General features: G+C 37.5%; 4 protein-coding genes across 5 annotated transcripts; 2 read left to right on the top strand and 2 right to left on the bottom strand.

Annotated features, from left to right (window-relative positions):
- On the top strand, positions 224-5053 carry LOC109230935 (importin subunit beta-1). The gene is made up of 3 exons (XM_019396427.1): positions 224-387; positions 1427-3848; positions 3953-5053. The coding sequence occupies exons 2-3, from the start codon at positions 1432-1434 to the stop codon at positions 4149-4151; spliced, it is 2616 nt and encodes an 871-aa protein (XP_019251972.1). The 5' UTR covers positions 224-387; positions 1427-1431; the 3' UTR covers positions 4152-5053.
- Positions 9170-10592, top strand: LOC109231779. The gene is made up of 3 exons (XM_019397410.1): positions 9170-9392; positions 9498-9550; positions 10169-10592. The coding sequence occupies exons 1-3, from the start codon at positions 9332-9334 to the stop codon at positions 10286-10288; spliced, it is 234 nt and encodes a 77-aa protein (XP_019252955.1). The 5' UTR covers positions 9170-9331; the 3' UTR covers positions 10289-10592.
- Positions 11502-15699, bottom strand: LOC109230933 (protein phosphatase 2C 57). Of its 2 annotated transcripts, none has more exons than XM_019396424.1 (11): positions 15256-15699; positions 14442-14570; positions 14237-14339; positions 14045-14155; positions 13721-13800; positions 13532-13585; positions 12830-12946; positions 12668-12722; positions 12543-12590; positions 12321-12367; positions 11502-11774 (listed from the first exon to the last, which is right to left on the bottom strand). In XM_019396424.1, exons 1-11 carry the CDS (start codon positions 15579-15581, stop codon positions 11651-11653), a joined length of 1194 nt encoding a protein of 397 aa, XP_019251969.1. In that variant the 5' UTR covers positions 15582-15699; the 3' UTR covers positions 11502-11650. The 2 variants fall into 2 exon arrangements, with proteins under 2 accessions (XP_019251969.1, XP_019251970.1); XM_019396425.1 differs by having other exon boundaries at positions 12558-12590.
- Positions 16067-18968, bottom strand: LOC109230934 (protein PLASTID TRANSCRIPTIONALLY ACTIVE 7). The gene is made up of 4 exons (XM_019396426.1): positions 18857-18968; positions 18666-18719; positions 18511-18573; positions 16067-16633 (listed from the first exon to the last, which is right to left on the bottom strand). The coding sequence occupies exons 1-4, from the start codon at positions 18908-18910 to the stop codon at positions 16301-16303; spliced, it is 504 nt and encodes a 167-aa protein (XP_019251971.1). The 5' UTR covers positions 18911-18968; the 3' UTR covers positions 16067-16300.

The following is a 19251-nucleotide window of genomic DNA, read 5'->3' as shown; positions in this document are numbered from 1 at the left end:
TGGAAACGTCACATAATTAGTTACGCCGTACGTAATTAGGCGGACCAATCAAAAATTACCAGGAGTAAGCTTTTCTTTTTCCAGCTGATTAAAATAGAGCATAATTATTGCTATGATTACTATTTGTGGAGCCCATATAAACTAGGCTGGTCGCGGTAGTAGGCGATTACAACCCAATTAAATATAAGCAGAAAAAATAATAATTGAACAGATAGTAGTATTAGATTTTGCATAATTGAATTCCAGCTTTTACATCCGCGTTCTCTCTCTTCACCCCCTTTCTCTCTTTCTCTCTCTTCACTCTTTTTCTTTCTGCTTTTCTTTTTCCTCTCTGTTAGGGTTTCAGGGGGCGCCGCTTTTGCTTTGTTCGATCTTCACAAGTTTCAGGTAATTCGTTTAAAAAAACTAATTTTTCGAATATTATGTAATTAAATTTTGATTAGGGTTCTATTCAACTGAATTTGATGCTTGATCTATGATGTTTCAAAGATGCTTTATTTTTTAATATTGTGCTTTAATGAATTATTTAATATTTGAACTGTGATCTATTCGTTTCTGGTTCAATTTTTTGATCTGCTTGTTTACGAATGGTTTGGTCTTAAATCTAGTTAGATTGGTTGTGTGAGCAAATTTAAACTTAGGCTTATTTACATTGAGTATTTACTTATGCTGATTCATTGAGTCTTAAAGCTCTTTTTTTAGTGGTAAGATAGTATTTGTATTGATGTAATACGGGAAATGCTATTTATACTTGTTTTTGGTGAATGCTTAATGAGTTTTCATTGGTTCCAGTTGATAGTCGAAGAACTTGGTTGTGAGATTTAATGTCACTCTTAACAAACCAAAGCAAAAACTTTGCCTTTTGCATTAGCAGTAGGCAAGCCATCAAGTTTTCCTTGCTGGATTGGTAATTATGTTGTGCCATCAGCGTTATCCTTTTGCTATGTATTGGCTGCTATTTTCTTCTATATATATAAAAAACTCCTGGCTGGTACATTATGTAAAGTGCAAATTTGATCTGCTAATCTTCTCTTTACATAGTTGTTACTTATTCTAGATTCGATTTGGTTAAACTTTGCCATTCATTTATCCTTAAGTGGATTTTCCTGGTTGTTCAAATGGGTATTATGTTTATATATGCTGTTTAGTGGCTGTTTTGATGAGAGAAAATGAATTTAGTATTGGTAACAATCGGCTCCATTAAACTGTTAGTTGCATCTTGGTTGCGCTCCTTTCCATTTGAGAAATACTTAATCTAGCAATATGTTTTCCCAATGGATAGTTGCTGTTTTTTCCATTTTTCTTGCTTTTGGTGAAATTTATCTGCTCTCATTCTGTCTAATATTTTTTTTGAGTAGCATTACTTCAGGTGCATTCATTTGGATGGTCCTAGGAATCTAACCTTGAGCATTTCATGTCTTTGCAGATAATATGGCAATGGAAGTCACCCAGGTCCTTCTTAATGCACAGTCAGTTGATTCAACAGTGCGGAAACATGCTGAGGAAACATTAAAACAGTTTCAGGAGCAAAATCTTCCTGGGTTCTTGTTGTCTCTATCTGGAGAGCTTGCTAGTGAAGAGAAGCCAGTTGACAGTCGTAAGTTAGCTGGTTTAATACTTAAAAATGCTTTGGATGCGAAGGAACAACATAGGAAATTTGAGCTTGTGCAAAGATGGCTATCACTTGATATGGCTGTGAAGACCCAGATAAAGACATGTTTATTACAGACGCTCTCATCTCTTGCATCTGACGCTCGTTCAACCGCATCACAAGTCATTGCTAAGGTTGCAAGCATTGAGCTGCCTCAAAAGCAGTGGCCTGAGTTGATTGGGTCACTCCTGTCAAATATTCACCAGGTCCCTGCTCATGTCAAGCAAGCTACTTTAGAGACACTGGGTTATTTATGTGAAGAAGTTTCTCCTGATGTTGTGGACCAGGACCAAGTAAATAAAATCCTTACAGCTGTAGTTCAGGGTATGAATGCTGAAGAAGGGAACAATGATGTGAGGCTTGCTGCTACCCAAGCATTATATAATGCTCTTGGTTTTGCTCATGCAAACTTCAACAATGATATGGAGCGTGACTTTATAATGAGAGTTGTTTGCGAGGCTACTCTGTCTCCAGAAGTCAAAATTCGGCAGGCTGCTTTTGAATGTTTAGTCTCAATTTCATCAACATACTATGAGAAATTGGCTCCATACATCCAAGATATCTTTAACATTACAGCAAAGGCTGTTAAAGAGGATGTAGAGCCTGTTGCTCTTCAAGCTATTGAATTCTGGAGCTCAATCTGTGATGAGGAGATTGATATTTTAGAAGATTATGGGGGTGATTTCACTGCAGATTCTGATGTTCCTTGCTATTATTTCATCAAGCAGGCTCTCCCTGCTCTTGTGCCTATGCTACTGGAGACACTTCTCAAGCAAGAAGAAGATCAGGATCAGGACGAAGGTGCTTGGAATCTTGCAATGGCTGGAGGCACTTGCCTTGGTCTGGTGGCCCGGACCGTGGGCGATGATATTGTTCCACTTGTTATGCCATTCATCCAAGAGAACATTGCGAAGCCTGATTGGAGGCAAAGAGAGGCTGCAACATATGCCTTTGGTTCCATTTTGGAAGGTCCTTCTCCTGACAAGTTAACACCTCTTGTTAACGTTGCTTTGAATTTCATGCTTACTGCATTGACAAAGGATCCTAATAGCCATGTGAAGGATACGACTGCATGGACCCTGGGAAGGATATTTGAGTTTCTTCACGGTTCTACAGTGGAGACGCCCATTATTACTCCAGCGAACTGTCAGCTGATCATCACAGTTCTACTTCAGAGCATGAAGGATGCTCCAAATGTTGCTGAGAAAGCCTGTGGTGCTCTCTATTTCCTTGCTCAAGGCTACGAGGATGTGGGTGCATCATCTCCCTTGACACCTTATTTCCAGGAAATTGTGCAGTCGCTTCTTACAGTTACCCACAGAGAAGATGCTGGTGAGTCTCGTCTTAGGACTGCTGCATATGAGACATTGAATGAAGTTGTTAGGTGCTCAACGGATGAAACAGCTCCAATGGTTTTGCAGCTTGCTCCTATCATTATGACAGAGCTGCACCAGACTCTTGAAGGTACGAAGCTTTCATCTGACGAGAGAGAGAAGCAGAGTGAGTTGCAAGGTCTTCTGTGTGGATGCTTACAGGTCATTATCCAGAAATTAGGGGCTTCAGAGGCAACCAAGTTTGTTTTCATGCAGTATGCAGATCAGATCATGAGCCTTTTTCTCAGGGTTTTTGCATGTAGAAGTGCTACCGTGCATGAGGAAGCCATGCTTGCCATTGGAGCCCTAGCCTATGCAACTGGTCCTGACTTTGCCAAGTACATGCCTGAATTTTACAAGTACCTGGAAATGGGACTTCAGAATTTCGAGGAGTACCAAGTGTGTGCTGTTACGGTTGGTGTTGTGGGTGATGTATGTAGAGCTTTGGAAGATAAGATCCTACCTTACTGTGATGGTATAATGACTCAGCTTCTCAAGGACCTGTCAAGTAACCAACTGCATCGATCTGTAAAGCCTCCAATATTTTCATGCCTTGGTGACATAGCTTTGGCAATAGGAGAGAATTTTGAGAAGTACTTGATGTATGCCATGCCAATGCTGCAGAGTGCTGCAGAGCTGTCCGCCCACACATCTGGTGCAGATGATGAGATGATAGAATACACAAATCTTCTGAGAAATGGAATCTTGGAGGCTTATTCAGGGATATTTCAGGGCTTCAAGAATTCCCCTAAAACGCAGCTTCTGATTCCATATGCACCTCATATCCTGCAATTCCTGGATAGCATTTACATGGAGAAAGACATGTAAGTATTACATGATTCCTTCTGCATTGCTCATTTTCTTTATTTAACGAAGTCATTTCTGTTCTAATTTCCTGGATCTATCCTATTTTTCTTCTGAATTTTAGGGATGATGTGGTGATGAAAACAGCTATTGGAGTTCTAGGAGATCTAGCAGATACCCTGGGCAGTAATGCTGGTTCATTGATTCAACAATCATTATCAAGCAAAGACTTTTTGAATGAATGCTTGTCGTCAGATGACCATTTGATTAAGGAATCTGCTGAGTGGGCGAAGTTGGCCATCAGTCGTGCCATTTCAGTTTGAGGCTGTGGCCACTTTGGTACATTCTTTTTTTCTTAGTAAGTCAGTCCCTGCATGCATATGGTTGGTGTCCAGTTGGGTCCGAGATTGCATTCATGAGTCTTGTCATTGCCATTATCTGACAGCGGAGGAAATTTACCATCATGTTGTCATTAACTCATGCGCCAGCACCATGGGGTCGAGTTTTTTGTTTTGCCATGGAGGGGGTGGGGGGAGGTTACTACTCAAGAGTTGAAGGTCTTCCATTCAGAATTGCATGTGATTTTGTTGGTGCTGTGCATTGGGGTTGAAAGGGACCTGCTGTCATTTACTGAATGAACATGTCAGGCTGCTGGTTAGTTGGTCTTTCCATCCACGAGTCTATCTGGTAAGAGAAATGCCCCAAATTGTCCCGGTGCTGCCATCTTCTCCAAGGGCTTTAAGGGTCAGCATGTATAAGGTCAAAGTTTTGGTAGTCTTGATACTTTAAGCCAAAGCTTCTTTGATATTGTCCCATCTATTTTTTTCTTTGGGTCTGTCAGTCGTTTTATTGGTCAAAGCAGCTGCTGCATTTTCTTTACTGTCAAATTGCATACCATCTCATTCATTTCATTTGCATATACTGGTGGTGGGGTAACCCACTTTTTTATTTAGGGCATTGAGTCTGCATCTCCATGTTTTACTTTTTCTGGGTTGTTTTTGCCGGTAGGTATTTTTGCACATCTGTAGTAGATCGTGCATCCATGAAAGCATGTAAGCTTCACTTCTCATGCTATTACAATACAGTTTTTTCCCCTCTTAAAAGGATCATGCTCTTGATCGTAGTATTAGTGTGTCTCTTTGTTTTTGGGTGAGGCATGATGTTGAAATGTCACAAACTTAGGTGTTAAAGAAAATGGGAAATAGAAGTGTTAAAATTATTTGTACTTTCTGAACTTCATTTATCATATCGAAGTCTGAAAATATAACGCGAACGTAGGAAAATTTTTACCAGATGCCATATATTTACCTTTACAAAAGGAAGGTTTTTTTGGAGGCAAATGTGAGAATATACAATAGCCAGCGGGAGATCTAAGTGGAAGTGTAGAACGACTCCCATGTGGGAAAAGAAATACTGACATCTTATGTAGTAGTCTTATTAGACAGTACCTCTATCTTGTTGAAATGGAAAGATCGAGTGTTAAATATGGTACACGCGATATATGTTAAGTTAATACTAGTAAATTAGTAATTAAGAGGGTCATTTGATTAAATTTTTCTTATCTACTCATGATGAAATGTATAGAAATTTTGAAAGATGTAGAAATTTGTGTAGAATTCAACAAAGACAAGTTTGGAAGAAAAAAGTTTATACCTTCAGTGTTTTCTCCAAAAATGTGCGTAAGATCTCCATGCTAGTTAAGGTGTGCGTGGAATAAACTGATAAGTTCTGATGCAATATGTATGCCTTCTCAGGAATATTCACGACTAACAGGCTATGTACATGAACTTTTAATTATTAATTAAACTCTAGTTGAATAATTTTGCTTCTGCGAGTGACAAAACATTTGTTGAAAACATATTGTACCAATAGCTATGACGCTGTGACACTAAAGAAGTGAAGATGGTGCAAGACAAAAAGAAAATAAGGTTTGGGTGAAGGGGAAAAATTAAAACTCTCCTTTTCATTTCATCTTTTTGAGCTGTTCCAAGTAGAAACTATTAGTTAGCCGATTCCAGAAGATAAGCAAAAGTAGGAAATGGAAAACTAGATATTGCAAGGAGAGAAACAAAAAAGGAACAGAAAATAACTTGTAAGCATGCCAAAGGAACAGCAGGTGCCATGTTCAACAGTAGCTTAGTGCTTCAACTGCTCCAAAATCTAAAGTGCGTACACTGATCCAGTGACTCCCCCCCCTCCCCCCCCCCCCCCCCCTCCCAAACCTAATTCCACTCGCTTGAATTCTCTAAAGTAGGTCAGACACTCTTGCAGTGACGTTTGCAGAGTTTTGTACGAGTCGATGTATGTCACTATTCAACTAGCACTTGAGATTGGACCCAAACTACTGTGTATTTTGCATTATTTTTCAAGCAATGCGACATTTATGTAATTCTTAAAAATATATCATATATAAAAATCAATAAAAAAGCTGGCGATCGAATGACACCACTTTGAAGCAATGTGTCCGCTACTAGCACTGTCTTCGAAGTATAGTACAGGAACGACCAGTTTCCTACGTTGTATGCTTTTACTGTCTGTTATAAAGCTTACTATGATTGATTAATGTGATTACTATGTTTAATTAGTACTGGCACTAATTAATGTTTGATGCAAACGCCAGTCGTTTTGGGTTCCCCGGCAACCTAGAATCATAGTGGTAAACGGGCTTATTCTCTAATAATTATACTCATTCTCCCAATTTAAGTTACACCATCATTACCGAAAGAGCAGCCCGATGCACTAAGCTTCCATTATGCGATGAGTCCGGGAAAGGACCGAACCACAAGGGTCTATTGTACGCAGCCTTACCCTGCATTTCTGCAATAGGCTATTTCCACCGCTTGAACCCATGACCTCCTGATCACATAACAACTTTACCAACTACGCCAAGTCTCCCTTCTTACACCATCATTACCAGCATTTGTTATTTCCCCGGCAACATCTGATTATTTTAACCTTTGTCTTAATGAATGATTAACAGACTTAAGTGAAAAATTAGTTTTAATACTCCCTCTTTTTGTTCTGTGTTTCTTTGTCTTGTCTACCTTTTGGGCAGTGCCCTCCACTTCACTTTATGGCTTTTACCAAATTTCAACTCTCTTAAACAGACTAAGAAATAAAAAGGGGTTTACATTCATTTCATTTGTAGGCCAATGTCCATTTCTTGTCTCCCCCTTAATTGATTTCCCAAAGTGACGAAAGCCGAAATATGAGGGTTAAAGGCACTATCACAATTAGATGATATTTGGTACCACGGAGAGGTCAATTTTGGGAAAAGTGGTCTTTAGGAAAGTACCTTTTTGGCCATTGAGGATAGGAAAAATCAAACAGGATTGATGATGTTGTAAAAAGAAGTTGACTTTTCCTTGTGATGCAATGGCAGAGTAGAGCTACCCGATATTTCATCGGAAAATTATACTGTATACATAAAATAAAAATAACTTTTTTGTTTATATATAGATTATTGAATTCCTTTAACAAAGTGGTTCAACACTAATAGTAGGTTTGAATTTAGCATTCTTTTACTTTTTGAATTTTCTTGGTAAATTTCTGACTTCGGCATAACTCAGTATCTTTACGTAAATTTTTGAGATAAGTCATCAGTCCTTTCGTCCTTTCACTGAAAACAAATGTTGAAGCTCCCTATATGGCTCTGCTTCAATGATGAATAGTGCAAGAAGTAACATCCAAACAGCACTTTGGACGGTTTGATGGTCATTTTTGTACCCATAAGGGACATTAGGAAAAGATGGAAAAGCAATATGTGAGATGGACTGATACACAGCATAAGTTATTGGGCACAGACGCATTATAGAAAAGTAAGGAGAAAAGCAGATTGACTTCTCAAAACGCTGATGTAAACGCACAAATAAATTAGCTCAAAATGGCAAAACTTGAGCCATGCAATGCAAAGGCCAAATGCGTCCACATGCATATAGCTTCTATGTTTCTGTTTTTCTTTTTCTTGGATAACGGCAGTGTTTAGGTCAGCTTGTGTGCAGTTCTATTATTTTTCCAAATATCTGCTACCCCCACCAATACAAGCATCAGATAATTAGTGGGGATCTTAAAATTTCACTAAGGAATATCAAAATATAAAAAAGTAAACACCCGCAGAAGATAAGCAGATTATATATAAATAAAATAAAATTATCACCTAACAACACAGTGTAATTTTCAACTGAAGGTGGCTCCGCCATTGGTCCCTACCAAAAACATGCAAAATGTCGACTATTTCACTTACAACTTGGTTGTTATATATCATTTCATAAGGTATCGTATAGTATTTGTATTGTATCGTTTTGATGTATACAAAGTTTGGATAGATTGTTTGTATGCCGTCGTTTTATGAAGTCATGCACCAACAATATGAAGAATACACTTATAATATTATAAAGAAAAAGTAAGATACGAGGTAATATCATATTATTATTATTTAAAATGGTAAGGTAAAGGATAAAATGAGATTATTCAATAATAAAAAAAAAGGCAAGATGATAGAAAAAAATAAGGTAACGACGCAACCACACCACATCGGTTCTTCCATAAAGTGGAACTTTTCGCTGTTATGTAACAATGGATTTAAGGATAAAGGGCAGCCCGGTGCACTAAGCTCCTGTTATGCGCGGGGTCCGGAGAAGGGCCGGACCACAAGGGTCTATTTTACGTAACCTTACCCTGTGTTTCTGCAAGAGGTTGTTTCCACGACTCGAACACGTTACCTCCTGGTCACATGGCAGCGATACAATACGATACAATACAAGAGGCAACAACTATCCAAACAAGTTGTGAGTACATGCATCCTACTAGCACAAGCATCTGATAACTTCACCTACCAAGATTTAGGCATATCTTGACTATTCTAATGGCTACATACTATTTTTCATTAGCACATACACCAAATAATTCTATCTATCAAGACTTATACAGATTAAGAAAAATGACATAACATTTTGGTTTTACTAGAATTTGAATCATAATATGTCATAACTTTTACCCATTTTTCACCCGATATCCGTTACCCGTATTGGAGCCCGACTATATCCGGATTCGCGTTGGGTAGGACCCCATTCGGGAGGAACCGCTCCCTACCAGTCCATACGCGTAGCTCGAACCTAAGACCTCTGGTTAAGGGAAGAGCATTCACATCCACTGCACTACATCCTTTGATGGTAACTTTTACCCATTTCATTAACCTATAGGTCACATGGCTTGCATTACTATTGTTTCTATGTTGATGTAACATCTTAGATATGTAGTATATTAGGTTTCATATTAGTGCAACTTTGACTTGCTGTTTGTGGCGTATGGGTATTGCAACTCATCATTATTGTATAGCCAATGGGTGGAATATACACCATCACCACAGTCTCTTCAAGTCACAATAAAAGGGGTTCACTTCTCCCCCTCCAATTCTCCTTCTCATCTAAACAATCAGAGCTCAACACTCAACTTGTTTATATTCTACTTTAGCTACTCAACTGATAGTAGAAATTGAATAGCTATGAGACCCATCAAAGTTTTTCTTCTACTTGTCTTTTTATATCTCATCTTTGTGTCATCAGGTAAGCTGCTTTGCTTAAAAAAATGACAATCAATTTTCCTCAAGGATATATTGTTTCCACTAAGAAAGGAAATAATGTATATTCTTGTTTTCCTTCGTTATTTAGGCACTGTTGAAGGCTTGGACAATGGCGTAAACCGCATTTACAAATTTCAAAAGGTAGAAATTAGAGGCAACTTTAATTTGTTTTGGCTTCTAGTTGTGCTTTGTACGACGGAAGTCATTTTTTTTTGTTTTTGGTTACAAGGAAAATACTTTTTTTTAAAAAATTAAATTAGCGAAAGTCATTTCCGTTACGGCTATCTTAACTTTTTAAGTTCATATTTGTTGCTCCAACCAACACTTAGAAATTATCATCCATTTTTAATACTCAAAAGTTTCATCAACACACTCATCAATTTGCTAATATTATTATTAATCATTGAATTAAGTAGAAGTATTATTTTTCAAAAATATTAATCACGTACCAACCAAACACCCCGGATATACTTTTCCGGAAAATATTTTTCATAGAAGATTGCTTCGATCATACTAAGTTGAAAAACTTTTATTTCTCACAACTTAATTATGTTTTTCCTTTGTCATATTAATGTATGTCAATATAACAAGAAAGTAGACCATTGCTTAGATTCATATCCTCTTTAACCTATATATTGTAGTAGAGTGCATATGTAGGCATGTAGAGTATACACAGAAATTTTCAGGAACAATCATTTTTACAGCTCAAAAAAGCCATTACTCTTTGCTAATTAGGCCATTTTTGCAAATTTTCTGCAGAATGGAGTCAGAGAAATACCAAGAAAGTTGATGATGCTAGATGCTGTGTTAGATTATGACTATGCAGGACCTAATCCGAGGCACGAACCCGGTCGAAAGAGAGGTGGCAATCACCCTTGAACAAAACTGTTCCAGTTACCTGCAGATGATAAATTGCTACTCTAGCTTATGGAGATTTTGATCAAAATATCAGTTCTTAGGAGAACTGATATAGCAGAGCTTCCAATGAATCACTATTCTATTCATATTATATATATGTAGTAGTAATATCTTTGCCCTGTGGGCATAATAAGAATTGCAATAGTCCCTTGAGATGTTGCTGAGTTTTGGCTAGTGCCTCTCTGTTATGTATTACTATGTTGTTTGAATTTCGAAAAAAGTTAAGAGTTGTGTTATAGAGAAATAAAGAAGGTGATTAGAATTATGTACCTGTTTTACATTTTTGAATACCATTTATTGTACAACTTACCTTATGAGCATATATTGATTAACCTGTTAATAAGTTGACAACATTAAGGTATGGGCGTTTCATATACAGTTCTCTTTGGGATGAGTCAGGCTCTGATACCATGGCGAGAAAATAGATCTTGAGCTTAACTCAATTTCAAAAGGTAGCTCAAGACGTAAGAACTGCCTAAGACCATATATAAAACGACCAATAGTACCCTTCCCAACTGATGTGGGAATTCAACATGGTTAAAATGCTTTTATCTAAACAGAATAAATCTCATACTTAAGTTCGAGTTTTCAAAACTCTTTGTTATCCCAATGAGTTCAGAAATCACACGTATCTTGGTGGCCTACCTCCCATATCCACTTAAGAGGAGGTGTTTTCGCAATAATAACACGTAAATCCAGGTAATTGATGAAAGAAATACTAAACAGGCCACATATTTGTAAAAAGAAACATTAAAAAACTCCATAGATAAATCAAATCGCACTCACTTCGAACCTACAAACTCTAAAGTATGGATTCGCTTCCATATATAGTGAAGTTTTACAACTCGAGTCTGAGCACCATACCGAATGGGAGCCTTGACGCAACTGGTAAAGTTGCTGTCATGTGACCAGGAAGCCACGGGTTCGAGCCGTAGAAACAGCCTCTTGCAGAAATGCAGGGTAAGGCTGCATACAATAGATCCTTGTGGTCCGCCCCTTCCCCGAACCCCGCACAACACATAGCGGGGCTTAATGCACCGGGCTTCCATATGTCTGAGCACCATACCAATCTTAACCTGTTGATTTTCTGGTGGTTAACACTTTAAGACCATTCAGATTATGTATTAAAGTTCTTACAGACCCTACTCGTTTCACTATTCACTTTACCAGTACCTACACAGTTAAATTGGATTTTTCCATATTCAGAGAATTTCTACAATGCTCCATCATTTAGTTACCTCGACTAGCAAATGTACAAGGTATAGCTGAAGCTTCTGTTCCTTTCATATATATAAATATATACAACTAACAAACATCAAACATCTAAGGGGAAATCATGGTTGTCAGCCATATCCCAAGTGACACAAAACTGATTGTGACTAAAGCTTGTCCTAGTTCAAACACAATATTTTGTTTCTGCACAGGTAAATTTCGCCAGTCCGTCCTCCTGTTCACATGTCAAAATAAATAGAGAAACAAAGTAAAACACTGTGATAGCACTAATTAATTAGAGAAAGTATAATAGCAAAAATCTTGTAAATGTAGACCACTAACTACTAACAGACTGGAAAAAGTCAAAGGTTCAATTCTGCCTAACGCAAAAATGAAAAAGAAGCTCAGCACTACAGGTTGTTATGCGTTAGTATTAACTCCAACTTGAGTCTATTGCTTATGACTTTTTCTTAATGGTTTTGTAATCACATCACTTGATGTCTTCATCAGAAACTTTTTTTGTATTTCCTCTGTGATTTATATTGACTTTCTAGTAGTTGATAATGATGATTAAAAGGAATTCTACAGCTAAATAAGTTTGACCATCACAGGTCGTGACCTTTTCTCAAGGGCAGAAAATATGTGACTTTCTCCATTTGCAAATTTCAGAAACTATTTCACTCACAAGTCACTTGCCGACACCTTAATTCTTCTCAAGTTTGGAACTTGAAAACTAAAATTAGCAGTAAAACTATGTAGGTTGGGAAGTTCAAGTGCATACCCCAAATCAGCAATGACAATGCTGACATTATCTTGTGTCCGTCGGTCCTGAAATGCAAAATCAAAAGTGCTAAGGAACTTTATACTTGTGTGTCCCTTTGGAGATCATAAACTAAGTCAAAATTAGCCGTGTCTAGTAGAATCTTGTTTATGGATGTGTTGTGCACCACACTTATAAGCAGGAGGCTACAGGGCATTTAGGACTGTCACTCTTTCTTCTTACTCTAGATTTTCTTACCAAGGCCGTCCGTGCAAGAGCTTCACAAGCAACCTGTTAGGAAAAGAGGAGGCAGGTTAGTTGTTGCCAACATTGCACCAAGCTTTTTTAGCCAGAGGATATATTCTTACCTGAACATCTCCATGGTCTCGAAGCTGGTTCCTAACAAAATCTACTACTTCAGCACTGAAAAGTAAGAAAAAAATCTAATGAGATTATCATCTTAGCTAGATTCAGACAAACAAAGAAAGATGTGAACTTTTGCTGTAGAATCTAATAATCCATCTTCAGACCTTTTCATGTAATCCCATAATCCATCAGATGCTAATAGTACGAATTCGGTATCTGATCCAAGAGCCACCTGTAAAACATCTGGAGATGCTGTAACCAAGTCTCCCTTGAACTGAATCCTAGCAAAGTAAAAAATAGCTTTTAATTTCAAGAAATCACAATAACGTACTCTTCCGTTTACTTAGTTGAGTTCCTCAATTCAAACTAGCCAGGAAAATATGCTTTAGAAAATTCACAATTATAGTCTCATAATCAGCAAATCTGACATATAGAATCAATCAATCGAATGAGCTAAGCATATTTTATTTTATTTTATTTCAAAGCACTTCTGTAAAGGCGTGTAGTGTTAACCATCTATGCTTTTCTTGATCCTAGTTTTTGTAGTTGATGCATAAAACTGTCTCAGTCACCCAATAGTGCGAGGACAATCACTAATTTCTGTTAATGAAGACATTAATGACAAAGTTTTGGTCATTAATATTTATGCACTCGTTGTCCATCAAATTTTATAAAATAAACAAGGTCGAGTCCAGTTTGTTAAACCAATTGACTGTAAAATCACTAAATTCTTGCAAACCTCTTCAAATTTCCTAGTTTTGATTATACAACATCGAGAATAGACAGCCTGCACTTCTCTGTGATGCATGTACTAGTGCAGCTTATCATCAGCAGGATTTGCAGCTCAATCAAAAACTGGAAATTACCGAGAAACAAACTTTTCAGTCCATCTACCTTCTTCCATCCCTTTCTTCAGCATCCTAGTCAGGAAAGCCCAAAATGATGAGCGCATTATTTTATTTTTTCAAGTATCAACCAAGAAATGCAATTGAATAAAGCGTATGCTTTTTACAAGTGCTCCTTATCAATTTAACAGAAAATCAGAAAGAACATACTCATTCTTCTTTGTCTTAAATCTCATATCACCAAAAGCACGGGATACTGAAATATCTCCACAAATTCTTCCATTGACAATCTGCAGCAAACACATCCAATGTCAACACTCACGCTGACTAATGTTTATCCTGAAAGCCGTAGTGGACTCCTAATTTGATCTTTCTTATATGTTTTCTTGGCTAGCCATTTACTTATTGCATTCATCACTATTGAGGTTTGGACTAGTAGTTCAAGAAACAATATTGAATAGAAGCAGATGAACAAAACAATGGACTAATCTTGGGGAGGCTGGGGGGAGGGAGTCAAGTGTAGGAAACACACACCCATCCACCTGCTTCATTGATTCTTCTGATTTCCTGGAGAGAAACCTTGTTGCTTCCATAGGGCCTGTGTGAATTTGTTAATATCTCCGTTTTTCCAGATCGTGACAACACCTGCATAAACATTCGATAGTAAAAAAACATGTTGCTCTCAAATAAGCATTTCATTGTCAGAAGGAATGAATATTCATGTACCACAGATGAATCTCCAACATGTGCGATGATCAATGTATCATTCCCAACAAATAGAACAGTAGCTGTTGAACCAGATTCATCTTCTTTCCCGCTACTCTCAAGCCTTTATCCAAAATGAAACAGCATCTAAACCTCCATTCAATCATATAGAATATGAAACAACATGGGTTCTATTTCTTTTCATTTACATGCTGAACTAGCTTACCAGTTCAAGAGTTTCCTATCCGCATTTTCAAAAGCTTCTTGTAGTGCCTTCCGGATTGAGTTTAAGTCCTTTTTTTTCAATAGCAGCCCACCTTGTAATGCTGTAATACATTCTTTATACAGCTCCTCCCTATCATTGGAATATGCATTATCTAACCATGCAGAACTTCCAACATAAATCTTGGTTTAAAAAGTAAAGCAAACAGGAGCTACATAAATCTCCTTACCAAGTAAAAGACACAATAAAGCAAAAGGAAAGTACTTAGCTTGTGTTGAATTGAAAGGAAAGTACTTAGCTTGTGTTGAATTGTGTAACGACCTCATGTAGAAGCGTAAGCTTTTAAAATGATTACACTTTTATTTACTTAATTATATCTTTAACACGCACCTCATGTGCTGGCCTGATTACTTTTTTTTTTAGGCTAAGCACGTGGAATTTCTTTTTAATAATGGGTGGCAATGAGATTTAAACACGGCCCCTTTGCCTGTTCTGGTACTATGTTGAATTGTATGACCATTTCATCTAAAAGTTTAAGATCCTAAAGCTGAAAGCTTTTATATGAGATGATCGCAATGTTCAACAACTTAAAGGGCAGCCTGGTGCACTAAACTCCCGCTATGCGCAGGTCCGGGGAAGGGCCGGCCCACAAGGGTCTATCTTACGCAGCCTTATCCTGTATTTTTGCAAGGGGTTGTTTTCACGGCTCGAACCCGTGACCTCCTTGTCATATGGCAGCAGCTTTACCAATTACGCCAAGGCTCCCCTTCAACAGCTTAAGGGCATATAAAGCAGGAACTAAGGAATTTTGATATACCTAAGAAACTTAACAGAGGAGAAGCCAGCATGGCCATCAAAAACAGCAGCATAAGTGAAGCCATCAAGATCATCAGATTGAACGATCACAGCATCATCTTCCATCTCTTCACGTGGCCCTTGGATCAGTGTTGAACCCCATCTAATACCAGAAACACTTGTCAAAGGAGCTGGTGCGTTGATTGCAATAGCAGAGCAACATCTTCCTCTACCCTCTCCACCTCTACCTCCTCCTCCAGCCTTTACTATTATGTTCTTTTTGTAGCCATAGTTACAGCAAAGTCTGTTTAAAAGAAGATTTTGCAAGTGGGGACTAGATAAGGCCATTGATGAATGATGGTATGGGGAGTCTTGGTTCAGACCAGACTGAAGTTAGTGTAGGATCTTCCCCAGTCAGCAGACATTTGCTTGGTTAAGGTTAACCAAGGATAAGAAGACTTGAAGGCAGAATCCAATAACTGATTTTAACGAATTATTGGCCACCAGTTGTTAGGTGCTTTCCTGGATTTTGGGCTCAACAGTTTCTTAAAATAAAGCCCATGGACTTTAATGGTTAAGGATGTTTATACTTTCCTCAACTTTTGTGCAACAAAAAGAAGACCAATGACCAGCATTGACATCGTAATTAGAAGGTCGTCTTATGATTTGCGTAATTGTGCCACCACATCATTTTAAAAGTTTAAGTAATTACTCTAAAAAAGAAGCACTTTTCTTTATGTATATTACGCCTTTTCAATGATGAACCAGCATTTTGTCTTAAAAAGGGAATTATCTAGTATGTGAATGAAAATGGACCTAAATAGAATGAAATGGATGTAAAATAAGCCTTGCTGGTGCATTTCTGTACTACCTTTTGCCACGAACAATTAAACACTAATTAAATACAGAAATAGATTGTGTTCTACCATTTAAAAGAGTTTTTTTTAGCTGCTAGGATTGTATTTCACCTCTCCTCATTTGACATTATACCCCAGATGAAAATGTATATAATGGCTGCCAACTAGAGATGCGCTATATGAATACAGAAAGTATAGCTAACTAATGATCTACAGTAGTTCGTCTTTCAAATATCCAGGGCCTGGCTTGAAGGGGTCGGATTCCATGTATGCCTCTGCTCGATAAACTCCAGCATCATTCATACGATTACTAAGCACATGAAGGATAGCCTTCTTTGCACCATATTCATCTCGGTTGTTCTCAACATACTGTTTGGCCTCTGCAGCAATCTCATTGACAAAATCAAACCGGTTGTCCTCATTCAGTAATAGTCTATGAATGTCCATTGTCAATAGCTTACCCCCATCCCTTATCTTCCTCACCTGCTCCTCAAGGAAAGGAATCCTTTCCATTTTGGCGTCTAATGTTTCATCCTTTTTCGTCTGAAACAAAAATTAGTATAAGTTAATATATTATCAAGCCCAACAATAGGCCATGAATGTAATGGATAATGAGTTAAAGCATGATTGAAAACAAACATTAGAGATAAAGACTAGTTTCTTTTCTCCTTTGCTCAGGTTTTGCTGCCCTTCCAACATCATATCTGGAAGAGAAATAAAGAAAGGCTAAAAGTTTTTAAATTCTAAACCTATAGAAGTATCTAGTTTTACAATTGACAAGTCAACCACTGTAGAATCATTTTCTCCAACAGAATAATCAGTATACCAGTCTCTGTAAGTATGCAATCTGGTTCCATGAATAAGCAAGAAATAACAAATAAAACTGGAAAGATAAGGAGAAGATTAGCATGGCCCCCTAAGCAAGGATGACATGCACACATCCAGAAATAACAAATAAAACTTAAACTATTTAGAATAACCTAGCTTTCACTCTTTAAAGGGGCCTCATATGAAAACCTAATAGCAGGTTACAGGGGCGGAAGGGGGTTCACCCGAACCCCCTTCGCCGAAAAATTACACTGTATATATAAGGCAAAATCTGTTTTTTACCTCTATATATTAACTTTTGAACCCCCTTAAGACAATCCAAAAGTGTAGTTTAGTGGTCCAGGGGGTTCAAAACCTTCTTAAGGTCATAGGTTCAATTCCCACTAGCTACAAAATTTTTTTTTTGGACCCCTTCGTGGAGATCCTGCCTCCGCCGCTGGCAGGTTAAAATGCGAGACAGAACCATTCACCAATGAATGGCTTCTAATAAATTAGATTACTGCTCAAAAATGATTTACTGATGGTAAAACATTTTGCCTTGGCATAACCGACAATATCAGAATATCCGAGTACAGACATGATCTACTGTAAAAAGAACCCACCCAGGACTTAGCTGCATACAAACAACGACCACTATCAAATCAGATGCCTTAACCTTGACATCTCCGGCCACATATACCTTGGATATGGTCCTCAGCCTAAATCAGTTGGACATACTCGGTATGACAAAACTCAGTCAGGATAACAGTATACTCTTCAAACTTGGTAATTCAGTATTATCTACTTGCAGGGTCCTAAACAAGATTAGCATGTAAATGCAATACAGTTAGATCATCATTTCTCCTGCCTTCAACTTCTAGAGGGTCAAGTATTGTGTCAGCATCAGGAGAGAAGTGATGTATTGACGCAAAAGATGTAACCCTGACATAGAAGACCTAATAGATTTCGGTATCTATCACTTTTCCTACAGTGGTTGCGGTTACATAAAGCCCAAGCAAAAACGAAAGATGCTTAGCTTGATATGCAAAATATAGTGGGCGAAAGGATCCAACTCAGATCAAACGTAGGTATATTCTCTCTTCTAAAGATGATACAATCAAGCTCAAGTAACAATACTAACAATTCATTAACTATCTAGCCAAGAAACTACTCGTGCAAATCAAGGCACCCAAAACAAAACAAAAAACAGAAAAAGAAAATATAAGTCCAAACTTTTAAATAAAAGGCAAAAATGAAGAAGATTATTCATCAGCATATAAGAATAGATCAAGCAAAGTCTAACATTTCTACCACAAAGCCAACTACAAACATTTGTTTATGTCTATGACTCTATAGTAAGCATGAATTGATGTAAGTAACCTGCTACAATGGGTCGAACTGAGTATAAAATTGATGGTGCATATAACTTAAATCCTTTCAACTATAGCCCATACAAGCACAATATTCCTAAAAATTTGCAAAAAGAGCCTCTTAGTGTTAGAAAATTCCTCTAACTCTAATAGAGCATACACAAAGATACATTTTTTAAACAAAAAGAAACATAACGAAATAAGCCGGAAAGAAAGAGCATGAATTAGGATTCTTCAGCTTACCAATTTTCTTCGCCTCCATATTCGCCTTCCTCCACGGCTTTCATTTTTAGAATTCGACGCGCTCTGTACATCAAGTTAAAAATAAATTAAAACCACCTGTGTGAAAAAAGTTACAACTGGAAGATAAAATCTGGAAGGCAACGAAGAATTCTCACCTGCGACCGAATGGAAAAGTTCATGCGTTTTGCACTTTCAACTGCTGCAATTTTCTGCATTAAGATAAATTATCATACTCCCTACGCACAAATAAAAAGCGTAGCCTTTGTAAACTTACGGCGACTCAAATTAGAAAGCGGCGAAGAAAACGGCGAATACAAAACAGAGTAAAATTAAGATGAGGATTTACGGGGAAAGTTTGTAGGGTTGAAAAGCCACTGAAAGTCAGGGTTGATGCTGCCATTGTTTTGCGCTCTTTGATTGAGCTCCTCCTCCCTCTGAACAAGGGGATAACGAAAAATCAATTGATATTTCTTGTATAGTACTCTTTTGCTTAATTTATTGTCAGTTGAACCCCTGATATTTGATAAATGTTCCACTTATGCCTCTGTTTTTCACAAAGTGATCAATTTGTTTTTTATATTGTTATCATTTTCACAATCTTATAAAAGGACTTCATCTATTTAAAGCTCAGGGTAATTTCTTAAGAGAAAACGACAAATACCATCTCTTATGTTTGGGGGGTGGATCTAAAAAATATACCCTTAAAACATCTTTGACCGTTTAAGTTTGTCAAAAGTGAAT

This window comes from Nicotiana attenuata, chromosome 8 (assembly GCF_001879085.1).
Source record: "Nicotiana attenuata strain UT chromosome 8, NIATTr2, whole genome shotgun sequence".
NCBI classification, from domain to species: domain Eukaryota; kingdom Viridiplantae; phylum Streptophyta; class Magnoliopsida; order Solanales; family Solanaceae; genus Nicotiana; species Nicotiana attenuata.
The sequence above is the reverse complement of the archived record's forward strand: the minus strand, read 5'-3'. Positions and strand labels throughout refer to the sequence as shown.

Coding starts and splice junctions, on each gene's coding strand:
- LOC109230933 (XM_019396424.1), bottom strand. CDS start 15,581: ATGGCCTTATCTAGTCCCCACTTGCAAAATCTTCTTTTAAACAGACTT. Junction 14,340..14,441: donor GATAGGAAACTCTTGAACTG/GTAAGCTAGTTC, acceptor TTTTGGATAAAG/GCTTGAGAGTAGCGGGAAAG. Junction 14,156..14,236: donor ATGTTGGAGATTCATCTGTG/GTACATGAATAT, acceptor ATGTTTATGCAG/GTGTTGTCACGATCTGGAAA.
- LOC109230935 (XM_019396427.1), top strand. CDS start 1,432: ATGGCAATGGAAGTCACCCAGGTCCTTCTTAATGCACAGTCAGTTGAT. Junction 3,849..3,952: donor ATTTACATGGAGAAAGACAT/GTAAGTATTACA, acceptor TCTGAATTTTAG/GGATGATGTGGTGATGAAAA.
- LOC109231779 (XM_019397410.1), top strand. CDS start 9,332: ATGAGACCCATCAAAGTTTTTCTTCTACTTGTCTTTTTATATCTCATC. Junction 9,393..9,497: donor TCTCATCTTTGTGTCATCAG/GTAAGCTGCTTT, acceptor TTCGTTATTTAG/GCACTGTTGAAGGCTTGGAC. Junction 9,551..10,168: donor GCATTTACAAATTTCAAAAG/GTAGAAATTAGA, acceptor AATTTTCTGCAG/AATGGAGTCAGAGAAATACC.
- LOC109230934 (XM_019396426.1), bottom strand. CDS start 18,910: ATGGCAGCATCAACCCTGACTTTCAGTGGCTTTTCAACCCTACAAACT. Junction 18,720..18,856: donor CAACCCTACAAACTTTCCCC/GTAAATCCTCAT, acceptor ATCTTAATGCAG/AAAATTGCAGCAGTTGAAAG. Junction 16,634..18,510: donor TATGGAGGCGAAGAAAATTG/GTAAGCTGAAGA, acceptor TTTTTGTTTCAG/ACGAAAAAGGATGAAACATT.